Raw genomic sequence first — 14,437 nt, forward strand, 5'->3', positions numbered from 1 at the left:
TTACTGAGCTCTTTGACAGAGTTAGCGGAGCTACCATCTTTACAAAGCTGGACTTGCGAGGTGCATACAATCTCATCCGGATCCGTGAGGGTGACGAGTGGAAGACCGCCTTTAACACCCGTGACGGACATTATGAGTACCTCGTCATGCCCTTCGGATTGAGCAATGCTCCAGCTGTCTTCCAGCATTTTGTCAATGAGATTTTCAGAGACATTCTATATCGTCATGTCGTGGTCTATCTAGACGATATCCTCATTTTTGCCAACGATTTAGAGGAACATCGTTTTTGGGTTAAAGAGGTTCTGTCCCGTCTCCGTGTCAATCATCTCTATTGCAAATTAGAAAAATGCGTCTTTGAAGTCAAGTCCATTCCGTTTCTAGGGTACATTGTGTCCGGTTCCGGACTAGAGATGGATCCTGAGAAACTACAAGCAATTCAGAATTGGCCGGTACCCTTAACCCTCAAAGGGGTCCAGAGGTTCTTAGGGTTCACCAATTATTACCGAAAGTTTATACGAGACTTTTCCACCATTGTGGCGCCTATTACTGCTTTCACCAAGAAGGGTGCTAACCCGTCCAAGTGGTCTGAAGAAGCCATGCAAGCTTTTCATCTTTTAAAACAGAGGTTCATCTCTGCGCCTGTCCTGAAACAGCCTGACATCGACTCTCCTTTCATCCTAGAGGTGGATGCCTCCTCCGTTGGAGTAGGAGCGGTGTTATCTCAGAGGGCTAAAGATGGCCATTTACATCCTTGCAGTTTCTTCTCCCGGAAGTTCTCCCCAGCTGAGCGCAACTATGCCATTGGCGACCAGGAGTTGCTAGCCATCAAGCTCGCTCTAGAAGAGTGGAGGTATCTGTTGGAGGGAGCTTCTCATTTAATCACCATACTTACAGACCACAAGAACCTTTTATACCTGAAGGGTGCACAATGTCTCAACCCTCGTCAGGCCAGATGGGCACTTTTCTTTTCCAGGTTCGACTTTAAACTCCAGTTCTGTCCGGGCTCTCAGAATCGCAAGGCCGATGCCCTTTCCCGCTCATGGGAGCAAGAAAATGAGTCAGAGTCTTCAGACAAGCATCCTATTATAAATCCGTTGGCATTCTCCACGGTAGGGATGGACTCTACGCCCCCATCAGGGAAAAGTTTTGTGAAGCCGATGCTAAGGAAGAAGCTCATGCATTGGGCCCATGCTTCCCGTTTTGCCGGACATACAGGTATCCAAAAAACCCTGGAGTTTATCTCTAGGTCCTATTGGTGGCCAACTCTGAAAAAGGACGTCTTGGAGTTTATTGCATCTTGCCCAAAGTGTGCCCAACATAAAGTATCCCGCCAGTCGCCTGCGGGGCAACTGGTTCCACTATCCGTTCCCCGTCGACCATGGACCCACTTGTCGATGGATTTCATTACAGACTTACCCATGTGCAACAAGTTCAATACCATCTGGGTGGTAGTTGACCGGTTCACCAAGATGGCACACTTCATTCCTCTCACCGGTCTTCCGTCAGCTTCCAAGTTGGCTCAAGTATTCATACAAGAGATCTTCCGACTCCACGGTCTTCCTGAAGAAATTATCTCAGATCGAGGAGTTCAATTCACAGCCAAATTCTGGCGAAGTTTATGTCAAGTCCTCCAAGTCAAGCTAAAGTTTTCCACGGCTTACCATCCTCAGACCAATGGTCAAACCGAGAGGGTGAATCAGGACTTGGAGGCCTTCCTCCGCATCTATGTGTCCTCCTCTCAAGATGACTGGGTTCAATTACTTCCCTGGGCCGAGTTCTGTCATAACAACCAGTATCATTCTTCATCTGCTTCAACACCATTCTTCACTAACTTTGGATTCCACCCTAAAGTTCCTGAGTTCCAACCGCTTCCAGCAACTTCTGTTCCCGCAGTGGATATCACCTTGCATCAGTTTGCCAATATCTGGAAGAGCGTACGATCAGCTCTGCTCAAGGCATCGTTCAGGTACAAGAAGTTTGCGGATAAGAAGCGTCGAGCAGTTCCTGCTATCAAGGTGGGTGATCGGGTATGGTTATCCACGAAGAATTTGAGGTTAAGAGTTCCCAGTATGAAGTTTGCACCTCGCTATATCGGTCCTTTCAAGATTGAACAAGTCATCAATCCTGTTGCTTACAGACTCCAGTTGCCTCCCTTCTTAAAAATACCCAGGACATTCCATGTTTCCCTGTTGAAACCGCTGATCTTGAATCGGTTTCATTCCTCACTTCCTCCAACTCCGAAAGTCCAAACTCAACGAGGCGTTGAGTATGAAGTGGCCAAGATCCTGGACTCACGTCACCGTTACGGTCAACTACAATATCTTATTGACTGGAAGGGTTATGGTCCTGAGGAACGTTCATGGACCAATGCTTCTGATGTCCATGCTCCTGCCTTGGTCCGGAGATTCCATTCCAAGTTTCCTCAAAAGCCAAAGAAGTGTCCTGGGGCCACTCCTAAAGGGGGGGGTGCTGTCACGATCCGGGTATCTGGACGCCATTTCTTACCCATCAGATGCCTCCTAAGGCTGGCTCAGCGCTCCAGGACCGGATCCCATCTGTTATCCTAATGTTCACATTCCTGCATCCTCTCCTGTCTCTCTGAGACGCTGTCACAGTAATGCCTTATTACATCTGGCATGGCGTCTCCCGCGGCCTCCGCCGCCGTCCCTGAGCTTCTGCATGCAGAGTGTCAGAGTGGCGATTACGTCAGCCGCGGCCTCCGCTGTGTCCGCGTGGTTGGATGTGCACTTGTCAGCCTGGCGTCTCCTGTCTCCAGTGGCCGGCGCCGCCATTACTGTTTTCATTACCACATGGATTACAAACCAAACTTCCCTCCAAGTGTCTGCATGGGCGCAGCCATCTTGGATTCTGTCAGCTGATCATTTCCTCCAATCTGTTGTCAGTATTGTTAATCTGCATAATTGCCTAGCCAATCCCTTCCTTGCTGCAGGTATAAATACACTGTGCCTGAGCAAGGAAGGCGTCAGTGCTTTGGTTGTCAAACCTAGTTCCTGTTTGTCTCTCTCCTGTGATTGTCTTCCAGGTTCCAGCTCCTGTCTCAAGACTTCCACCATAGAGACCCGCACCAGCATTCCACCTGCGGTGTAGCCTGACTCTCCAATCCATTGTGGATTCATCTGTTTCCAGCTACAACATTTCCTGCTTCCAGCTCAGCTTCCAGCAGAGTACAGCTTCCCTTAAAGGGCCGGTGTCCTTTCTACACTTTACCACTCTCCACCGGTATTATTATTTCTCCGCTCTCAAGTTCTACATTTCAGTTCATATTTCATCGCTCCCAAGTTCATTTATTATTTAACTGGTTCCAGCCAGTATCCACTCCGTGCTAACAACAGTCTGGTTCCAGCCAGTATCCACAGCAGCTGTTTTACCTTCAGCAACCCAGCTTTTCCTGGAACACCAGCTGGCACAATCCTGGGTTATCTCCATTGCTACAGTCGGGCCTGGTAAGGACTTTCCATCTAGAAGATCATAAGAACTATCTCACACTACCAGTGCCCTGTGGCTCCTGCCATCCTGTAGTACCCAGGAACTGTATTTATTATTTGCTGACTTTTACGTTTTCTTTTACTGCTGCTGTGTTGCGGAGTTGTCATAATAAACATCATTGACTTTTATCCAAGTTGTCGTGGTCACGCCTTCGGGCAGTTATTATTCATGTTACTTACATGTCCAGGGGTCTGATACAACCTCCCAGGTTCCGGTACACCTCAGCCCCTACAACTGAGGCTGCCTCCCGTCAGCTCAGGCCCTCAGTTGTGACAGTGTGGATGCAGGCCTAAAATTAGTTTCCATCAAAGTGCAGATTTCGGCTTTATCCATTTTCTTTCAAAAAGAATTGGCCGTCCTTCCTGAAGTTCAGACTTTCGTGAAGGGAGTGCTGCATATCCATCCTCCGTTTGTGCCACCCGTGGCACCGTGGGATCTTGACGTGGTGTTACAATTTCTTATGTCTCAATGGTTTGAACCTTTGCGAAAGGTTGAGTTGAAATTTCTCACTTGGAAAGTGGTCATGCTTTTGGCCTTGGCGTCCGCCAGACTGGTGTCGGAATTGGCGGCTTTGTCTCACAATAGCCCATATTTGATTTTCCATGTGGATAGAGCGGAGTTGAGGACTCGTCAACAATTTCTGCCGAAGGTGGTTTCTTCGTTTCACATAAATCAACCTATTGTGGTGCCTGTGGCTACGGATGCCGTGGCGGTGCCAAAATCTCTCGATGTGGTAAGAGCGTTGAAGATTTATGTCGCCAGAACGGCTCTTGTTAGGAAAACGGAAGCTCTGTTTGTCCTGTATGCTTCCAACAAGATTGGAAATCCGGCTTCCAAGCAGACTATTGTGCGCTGGATTTGTAATACGATTCAGCACGCTCATTCTACGGCTGTATTGCTGTTGCCGAAGTCGGTGAAGGCCCATTCTACCAGGAAGGTGGGCTCATCTTGGGCGGCTGCCCGAGGGGTCTCTGCACTTCAGCTTTGCAGAGCAGCTACGTGGTCGGGTTCGAACACTTTTGCTAAATTCTACAGGTTTGATACCCTGGCTGATGAGGACCTCGTGTTTGCTCAATCGGTGCTGCAGAGTCGTCCGCACTCTCCCGCCCGGTCTGGAGCTTTGGTATAGACCCCATGGTCCTTTTGGAGTCCCCAGCATCCTCTAGGACGTAAGAGAAAATAGGATTATAACACCTACCGGTAAATTCTTTTCTCCTAGTCCGTAGAGCAGGCATTCCCAACCACGGTCCTCAAGGCACACCAACAGTACAGGTTTTAATGATATCCAGGCAGCAGCACTGATGGTTAAATCAAAATAAATGAGCTACTAATTAAGTCACCTGTGCTGAAGCCTGGATATCACTAAAACCTGCACTGTTAGTGTGCCTTGAGGACCGTGGTTGGGAATGCCTGCCGTAGAGGATGCTGGGCGCCCATCCCAGTGCGTACTGTTACTTGCAGTTGTATTGTTAGTTGTTGGTTTCGGTTACACAAAGGTTGTGTATCGGTTATTTTCAGCTTGTTGCTGTTTTCTCGTTCATACTGTTATCTGGTTTTCTTTGTAATCCAGTTGTACGGTGTGTTGTGGTGTGAGCTGGTATTTATCTCACCAAAGGTTTAACAAAAATCCTTTTCCTCGAAATGTCCGTCTCCCTGGGCACAGTTCCTATAACTGAGGTCTGGAGGAGGGACATAGAGGGAGGAGCCAGTTCACACCCAGTCAAAGTATTTTAGTGTGCCCATGTCTCCTGCGGATGCCGTCTATACCCCATGGTCCTTTTAGTCCCCAGCATCCTCTACGGACTAGGAGAAAAGGATTTACCGGTAGGTATTAAAATCCTATTTAGTTATTTTTTCCTACTTTTTTTTACTGCTTTTAGTACTATAGTTTCGGGTGTGGATCATAGGATCAATCACACTTAGGTCGACAGTGTCTAGGTCAACCACTATTGGTCGACAGTAAGTAGGTCGACATGGTTTCTAGGTTGACATGAACAAGGTCGACATGACAGGTTGACATGAGTTTAAAAAAATAAAATGTTGGTGTTGTTTTCTCCGTAGAGTTACCAGGAACCCCAATTAGTGCACAGTGTCCCCTCGCATGGCTCGCCATGCTTCGAGCAAGGTGCCTCGCTCCACTACCGTTTTGTACGGCACAGGTTACCGTCAGGGCCGTCTTAACAGCAGTGTAGGCCCCTGGGCACAGCAATGCACTGGGCCCCCTACCCATTCTCCAGCGGTAGGGGTGGGGGTGCTATCAGTGGCTGCTTTGATGTCCTGTGGGAGGTAGAGGGTGTTCTATCTTCTGCTCAGCATGTAGGACCTGGAGCAGTAATTTCTGCTAATTACTCCTTTACTGCACAGATGGGGCTAAACTGTAGAAGGGGCATTGGGCTGAATGAAGGGGCCCTGGTACATGACTTCCAGGGTGGTAGGTGGTGTTTAATACGTAGGGGAGGGGTGGATAGTGGAGTGGGCTTAATAATTATAATTTTCCGGTGGGAGGGCAGCTTGCTTGACTGCCGATATCTCAAGTTTCTGAAAATATATTTCTTAGCTTTGAATGGGATAAAAACCTAGAGAGTCCCACCTTTCAGAAGGTTCTGGCGACTTGGAGATCAGAGTTCAGGAGCCAGAGCAATTCACCAATGAAAATCTAAAACTGCATATTAGGCGTGTGGAGCTGGAGCAGGGACCAGCTGCTGGAAGGCTGATATCTCTGGTTCTGGGCATAGTAGAGACAAGTTGCCAGTGTCCACCAAAAGGAGAGAGTCACAGCTTTTGGAGTATACCCTCAGAAAAACTCTAAGTTAGACAGAACCCCAGATATCTGGCTGGGAAGAGCAATTAACAGGCTTGGATGGGGACCACTGCTTTCAAGTCAGATATCTCTGGTTCCCCAGGGCCGATTTTCAAAAATCTGGTACCCCTAGGAAGAGGGCGCACTCAGCTATCAGCCTAGGGCCCTTATACTCATGGGGCCCTTGGGCAAGAGCCCATTGAGCCCATACGAAAAGACGGCCTTGGTTACCGTTCTAAATTGTAGTCCACGTGGATCGTAAAGTATGAAAAAGAAAAAAAAAATCATGAAAAACTCATGTTGACCTTCTGGTCGACCTAGTACATGTCGACGTAGAGACCATGTCGACCTACTTACTGTAATGGTCGACCTAGACATTGTCGACCAAAGTGTGGTCAACCTAGAGACCGGATATCATAGTTTTCACCTGCCATTGCAGGACACACCCCTGATTGCAATAAATACACCCATAAATGGAACTAGACACGCCCCTTGGGTGGAGCATGACACACCCCTGCACGGTGCATTCTGCTGCCACTTGGAATCTACCTGAAACTAGTTTTCAAAAGTAGGCAAGTATGATGTATCAAACCTCCGGGTAAGGAAGTTGCTATGGGCAACTTCTTCACTTTTTACAAGGTTTGATATATCTCCCCTTATGTTTTGCAATGTCCTTCTGCTACTCCTGGGTAAGAGCAACATTTTGCTATCTTTCATCGCCTCCATTTTTGTGCCCCCCAGTATTTAGGAGGAAATGTACTAAGCAGTGAAAAGAGTAGAGAAGTGAGCCAGTGGAGAAGTTGGCCATGGCAACCAATCAGCATTAAAGTAACATTCATAATTTGCAGACTATAAAATTATACAGAGCAGCTGATTGGTTGTCATGGGCAACTTCTCCACTGGCTCACTTCTCCACTCTTATCATTGTTTAGTACATCTTCCCCTTAATCTCTTAATTCATGAAAGATTCTTTGTTTTATTGCAGGCTGGATGAAATGAAATCACATCTGAGGTCCACATCGCAGCCTTTCAGGTGATTACTCAATCACATTCCTTCCTTATCTGTGGTTATTCTGCTGCTGCCTGCCCCTACACACAGACTTGTTGGGCCCAAAATAATGTATGGTTTCAAGTTGGTCCACAAACAGAATGATATTGATACTATCCAGTATATCTGTAGCAATTGTAATGTCCTGGTTTAAACATACTATAGCAAACTACGTATAATTGTTACATCTGTGATGGTTCTATCTAGATTTATACGAAATCCTCTTGTGTCTCTTCTAGAATTATCGCCTCTAATAGTACACAGGGATCCATGTCCCCATTAAAGTCCTCTCGAGTATCTGCATCCACATCAGCGGTTGCCAAGAGGGTCGGGCAGAGTTCGGGGTTGTCAGGCAGCAAGGTGAAAAGGTGAGTGCCAGGACCCAGTGCACAGAGTGAGGAGAAAGAAAATCAGCTGTTGTTCAACAATGAAACAAACTACCATTTTACAGTACTTAAGGGACCAAAATAAAATTTGGTCAAATGTACAATGGGAAAAGCCCTAAAAATACCCCAGAAATGAAGTTATGGAAAAAACACAAAGCCATATTTTAGCCTATGGGCAGAATGTAATACCCAGCAATTTGGAGGTTGATGCTGGTGATGTGCGTTGGGGACGCATCAGAAATCCCAGCTGACCGGATGCCGGCTGTCACTATACCGACAGCGGCATTCCGCCTGCAGCGAGTCCCCTTGTGGGCTCGCGCACTCGGTAGGTGGGGTGGACCCACCAACTAAGTGGAAATAGCGGGCAGAATAGATAGCCCACCGTGCTAGCAGCGATCCCGCAAGGGGCTCATTTGCGCTCGCCACGCTGTCGGTATGCCGGCGGTCGGTATTCCGGCGCCGGTATGCTGGTCGCCGGGAGCTCAACCCCCGGCATACCCTACTACACCCCCCATGTACTGCCGCTGTGAAGACATTCTGTAATGCACACTTGGACTAGGGGATTGCCTGCTCGTTCAAACTACCTTGTGGACGGGCAGTGCAGTCCAGATAAGGTGCTCTGCTCTAGCGTCTGTAGGCCTGGAGAGCTCAATCCTGATGCATTTGTCGGCTATAAGCATGCGGCTAGTTCCTCAGAGGGAGTGAAAGAGAGGTTTTGTCATGTTAATGTTTTTAAATAACCTCAAGAGTGGAAGCAATCACCTGTTGGGTATATGCGGTGACCCGGAAGAAGGCTGAGACATGGGCACTTGTAGATCTACAAGTTCCAGCATGTCCACACACTTTAGGCATGACAGCTTGCTGGGACATGTAGTTCACCATAAAGTTGTAATATTTATAATTTTTTTACCCCACACCTACTGCCCTGGGATATGGGAAGAGCTATGGGGGGTCATTCTGACCTGATCGCACGCTGCTGTTCATCGCAGCGATCAGGTCAGAAATGCGCCGGCGACGGCTGTCGTTGCCTAGCGATCGCATCTGCCTGATTGACAGGCAGAGGCGGTCGCTGGGCAGGAGGTGGTGGCACGGCTGTGTTTGCCCGCCATTTTGTGGGCGCGGTCTGGCCAACGCAGGCATGGCCGGACCATGCGGGGGGCGGGCCACAGAGGCTGCTTGACGTCACACGCAGCTGCTGCGACCCGGGCAGCCACGAGTAGCTCCCGGCCGGCACGCAAAAGCTGCGCCGGCCGGGAGCTACTCCTGAATTACAAAAACATCACCGCTGTGCGATGCTTTTGTACTTCTGCGGGGGAAGGGGGAGGCGACGGGCCTGGCCTCACATTCGGGGCGGACTAGCACTGTGCTGGGCGTCCCCCCGCATGTCAGTGTGCCTGATCGTAGCCCTGCAAGCTTTTGCAGGGCTACGATCAGGTCTGAATTATGTCCATAGTGCGGTTAGACGTGAGTCTGCATTTTTTTTGCCCTAGTGCTGAACACACTGGGGCTGGAGGACATAATTACAGGCGGACCCATGGTACATGTTTCCAATCTGATAAGTCATTTGCACAGCCTGTCATAGCCTAGTACTGGTAACAGCTTTGTCAGGGGAACTCCTTCAGTTTGTCCACCCAATTTTGCCGCTACCAGCCTAGATTTTGACTAGTGCTGGTAATAACATGGAGGCTGATGTTACAGATTTTTATTATTATTATTATTATTATTTTGTATATATTTTTTTAACCTGGGTGACAGGCCACGTAGCTGCCATTGCAGTGATCTTGTCTGTCACAGCCACCTCCAAATTCCGGCATGTTCCAGTGATGTGAACTCAGCACTGGTGATTGGTGCTTCTGTGTATTGCTACTTCTGAGATTATTATTTGTCCAGACTAGCACATTTACTTTATCACTTTTTTAACTTCAATATCCCCTGTATGAAGTGGGTCTTGCAGTCACAGCTCTTGTGTGACAAGCTGTCCTGTGAAGATTGTGGCAGTGACATCATGGCTGTCACTATTAGGTCACTGGCAGTGTCATTTTGGACATGGCTATGGAGGGGTTGGTATGGATTCCTGGCGGCCGGGATCCTTAAGGTCAGAATACCGACACCAGGATCCCGGTCCCAGAATGCCGGCAGCAGGGCGAGCGCTAGAAAGCCCCTTGCAGCTTGCTGCGTTCGCCACACTGCGCTCGCCATGCTGTGGGCTCAGTGGCTCGCTGCGATCACCACAGGTTCTGTTCCCACTCTATGGACACCCACGAGAGGGAATAGCCCTGGGGCAGCTGTCTGCATACTCGGCGGTTAGAATTCCGGCTTTGGTATTCTGACCGCCGGGATCCCGACTGGCGGGATTTTAACTACATCCCCTACGGGGGGAATAGAAGCTGCGGGAGGGGGATCCTGTTTTTGTGACATAGGGTGAACTTAAGAACTACTGCGATTCATAAAAGAAACTAGGGCACTACTATGGGGCATAACATTAAATAAGGCTTTACTATGGTTCAGAAAATGAACTAAGGCACTATTATAGGGCATAAAATGAACAACTGCTGCAGAGAGGTGTCTCTAGAAGCATTGGGTATAGTTATCGCATATAGATATAAAGGGGGTATAGTTATCACAGATATAAAGGGGGTATAGTTATCACAGATATAAAGGGGGTATAGTTATCACAGATATAAAGGGGGTATAGTTATCACAGATATAAAGGGGGTATAGTTATCACAGATATAAATGGGGTATAGTTATCACAGATAGATATAAATGGGGTATAATTATCACAGATAGATCTAAATGGGGTATAGTTATCACAGATATAAAGAGGGTATAGTTATCACAGATAGATATAAATGGGGTATAGTTATCACAGATAGATCTAAATGGGGTATAGTTATCACATATGTAAAGCTGGTATAGTTATTACAGATATAAATAGGGTCTAGTTATCACATATAGATATAAATGGGGTATAGTTATCACATGTAAAGCTGGTATAGTTATTACAGATATAAATGGGGTATAGTTATCACAGATAGATATAAATGGGGTATAGTTATCACAGATAGATCTAAATGGGGTATAGTTATCACATATGTAAAGCTGGTATAGTTATTACAGATATAAATAGGGTCTAGTTATCACAGATAGATATAAATGGGGTATAGTTATCACATATGTAAAGCTGGTATAGTTATCACAGATATAAATGGGGTATAGTTATCACAGATAGATATAAATGGGGTATAGTTATCACAGATGGATCTAAATTGGGTATAGTTATCACATATGTAAAGCTGGTATAGTTATTACAGATATAAATAGGGTCTAGTTATCACAGATAGATATAAATAGAGTATAGTTATCACAGATAGATATAAAGCGGGTATAGTTATCACAGATAGATATAAATGGGGTATAGTTATCACAGATAGATCTAAATTGGGTATAGTTATCACATATGTAAAGCTGGTATAGTTATTACAGATATAAATGGGGTCTTGTTATCACAGATAGCCATAAATAGAGTATAGTTATCACAGATAGATATAAAGCGGGTATAGTTATTACAGATATAAATAGGGTCTAGTTATCACATATAGATATAAATGGGGTCTAGTTATCACAGATAGCCATAAATAGAGTATAGTTATCACAGATAGATATAAAGCGGGTATAGTTATCAAAGATAGATACAGGTTGAGTATCCCTTATCCAAAATGCTTGGGACCAGAAGTATTTTGGATATCGGATTTTAACGTATTTTGGAATAATTGCATACCATAATGAGATATCATGGCGATGGGACCCAAGTCTAAGCACAGAATGAATTTTTGTTTCATATACACCTTATACATACAGCCTGAAGGAAATTTTAGCCAATATTTTTAATAACTTTGTGCATTAAACAAAGTGTGTGTACATCACACTTACCTACTTTGCTGCCCCCTCCTCTGCCAGGAGGCAGCGTTGTAGGTGCATGGGGGCGTGGCTGGCAGCAGGATGGGCGGTTCGGGGTAGTGACCGACAGGGAAGTGGGCAGTCCGGGGGCATGGCATCAGGATCGCGTCATCGTGGATCCGCCCCCCGCTATGCAGTGCCGAGAAAATAGGCGCTGTATAGCGGGGGGCGGTGCTACGATGACGCGATTCAGCGCAAATCGCATCATCGGACCCCCTCGGACCGCCCACTTGTTCTCTGCTGCGGACGGCCAAGGAGGGTCGTGGAGGGGCTGCAGGGAAAGCGGGAGGCTTGCCCACCTTTCCGGGGGACCGGGAGGGCCACACGATTTTTGGGAACCTCCTGGCCATTCCGGGAGGGTAGGCAAGTATGGTGAAAATACACACAATTCATTTATGTTTCATATACACTTTATACACACAGCCTTAAGGTAATTTAATACAATACTTTTAATAACTTTGTGTATTAAACAAAGTTTGTGTACATTGAGCCATCAGAAAACAAAGGTTTCACTATCTCATTCTCACTCAAATTTCGTATTTCGGAATATTTGGATATGGGATACTCAACCTGTATAAAGCGGGTATAGTTATCATAGATATAAATATGGTATTGTTATCACAGTTAGATTTAAATACTGTAGGGTATAGTTATCACAAGTAGATATAAATACTGTAGGGTATAGTTATCACAGATATATATAAATAGGGTTTAGTTTTCACATATACATATAAATAGGGTTTAGTTCTCACAGATAGATATAAATAGTAGTGATGTGCACCGGAAATTTTTCGGGTTTTGGTTTTGGATTCGGTTTCGCGGCCGTGTTTTGGATTCGGACGCGTTTTGGCAAAACCTCCCTGAAATTTTTTTGTCGGATTCAGGTGTTTTTTTTTTTACAAAAAACCCTCAAAAACAGCTTAAATCATAGAATGTGGGTGTCATTTTGATCCCATAGTATTATTAACCTCAATAACCATAATTTCCACTCATTTTCAGTCTATTCTGAACACCTCACAATATTATTTTTTGTCCTAAAATTTGCACCGAGGTCGCTGGATGGCTAAGCTAAGCGACACAAGTGGCCGACACAAACACCTGGCCCATCTAGGAGTGGCACTGCAGTGTCAGGCAGGATGGCACTTCAAAAAAATAGTCCCCAAACAGCACATGATGCAAAGAAAAAAAGAGGCGCACCAAGGTCGCTGTGTGACTAAGCTAAGCGACACAAGTGGCCGACACAAACACCTGGCCCATCTAGGAGTGGCACTGCAGTGTCAGGCAGGATGGCACTTCAAAAAAATTGTCCCCAAACAGCACATGATGCAAAGAAAAGAAGAGGCGCACCAAGGTCGCTGTGTGACTAAGCTAAGCGACACAAGTGGCCGACACAAACACCTGGCCCATCTAGGAGTGGCACTGCAGTGTCAGGCAGGATGGCACTTAAAAAAAAATTGTCCCCAAACAGCGCATGATGCAAAGAAAAAGAGAGGCGCACCAAGGTCGCTGTGTGACTAAGCTAAGCGACACAAGTGGCCGACACAAACACCTGGCCCATCTAGGAGTGGCACTGCAGTGTCAGGCAGGATGGCACTTCAAAAAAATAGTCCCCAAACAGCACATGATGCAAAGAAAAATGAAAGAAAAAAGAGGTGCAAGATGGAATTGTCCTTGGGCCCTCCCACCCACCCTTATGTTGTATAAACAGGACATGCACACTTTAACGAACCCATCATTTCAGCTACAGGGTCTACCACACGACTGTGACTGAAATGACTGGTTGGTTTGGGCCCCCACCAAAAAGAAGCAATCAATCTCTCCTTGCACAAACTGGCTCTACAGAGGCAAGATGTCCACCTCATCATCATCCTCCGATTCCTCACCCCTTTCACTGTGTACATCCCCCTCCTCACAGATTATTAATTCGTCCCCACTGGAATCCACCATCTCAGGTCCCTGTGTACTTTCTGGAGGCAATTGCTGGTGAATGTCTCCACGGAGGAATTGATTATAATTCATTTTGATGAACATCATCTTCTCCACATTTTCTGGAAGTAACCTCGTACGCCGATTGCTGACAAGGTGAGCGGCTGCACTAAACACTCTTTCGGAGTACACACTGGAGGGGGGGCAACTTAGGTAAAATAAAGCCAGTTTCTGCAAGGGCCTCCAAATTGCCTCTTTTTCCTGCCAGTATACGTACGGACTTTCTGACGTGCTTACTTGGATGCGGTCACTCATATAATCCTCCACCATTCTTTCAATGGTGATAGAATCATATGCAGTGACAGTAGACGACATGTCAGTAATTGTTGGCAGGTTCTTCAGTCCGGACCAGATGTCAACACTCGCTCTAGACTGCCCTGCATCACCGCCAGCGGGTGGGCTCGGAATTCTTAGCCTTTTCCTCGCACCCCCAGTTGCGGGAGAATGTGAAGGAGGAGCTGTTGACGGGTCACGTTCCGCTTGACTTGACAATTTTCTCACCAGCAGGTCTTTGAACCTCTGCAGACTTGTGTCTGCCGGAAAGAGAGATAGAACGTAGGTTTTAAATCTAGGATCGAGCACGGTGGCCAAAATGTAGTGCTCTGATTTCAACAGATTGACCACCCGTGAATCCTGGTTAAGCGAATTAAGGGCTCCATCCACAAGTCCCACATGCCTAGCGGAATCGCTCTGTTTTAGCTCCTCCTTCAATGTCTCCAGCTTCTTCTGCAAAAGCCTGATGATGGGAAT

At 46.6% G+C, this 14,437-nt stretch overlaps 1 protein-coding gene across 3 annotated transcripts in view; it reads left to right on the plus strand.

Annotated features, from left to right (window-relative positions):
• The window catches only part of CDC14A (cell division cycle 14A), a 285,279-nt gene that overhangs the window by 242,413 nt on the left and 28,429 nt on the right, over positions 1-14,437 (plus strand). For all 3 annotated transcript variants that reach the window (XM_063940077.1, XM_063940075.1, XM_063940076.1), the window contains 2 exons: positions 7,293-7,340; positions 7,595-7,723. In XM_063940077.1, the coding sequence (XP_063796147.1) occupies positions 7,293-7,340; positions 7,595-7,723 (177 nt within the window). The remainder of the gene's footprint in view (positions 1-7,292; positions 7,341-7,594; positions 7,724-14,437) is intronic.

Source organism: Pseudophryne corroboree, chromosome 9 (genome assembly GCF_028390025.1).
Source record: "Pseudophryne corroboree isolate aPseCor3 chromosome 9, aPseCor3.hap2, whole genome shotgun sequence".
NCBI classification, from domain to species: Eukaryota; Metazoa; Chordata; class Amphibia; order Anura; family Myobatrachidae; genus Pseudophryne; species Pseudophryne corroboree.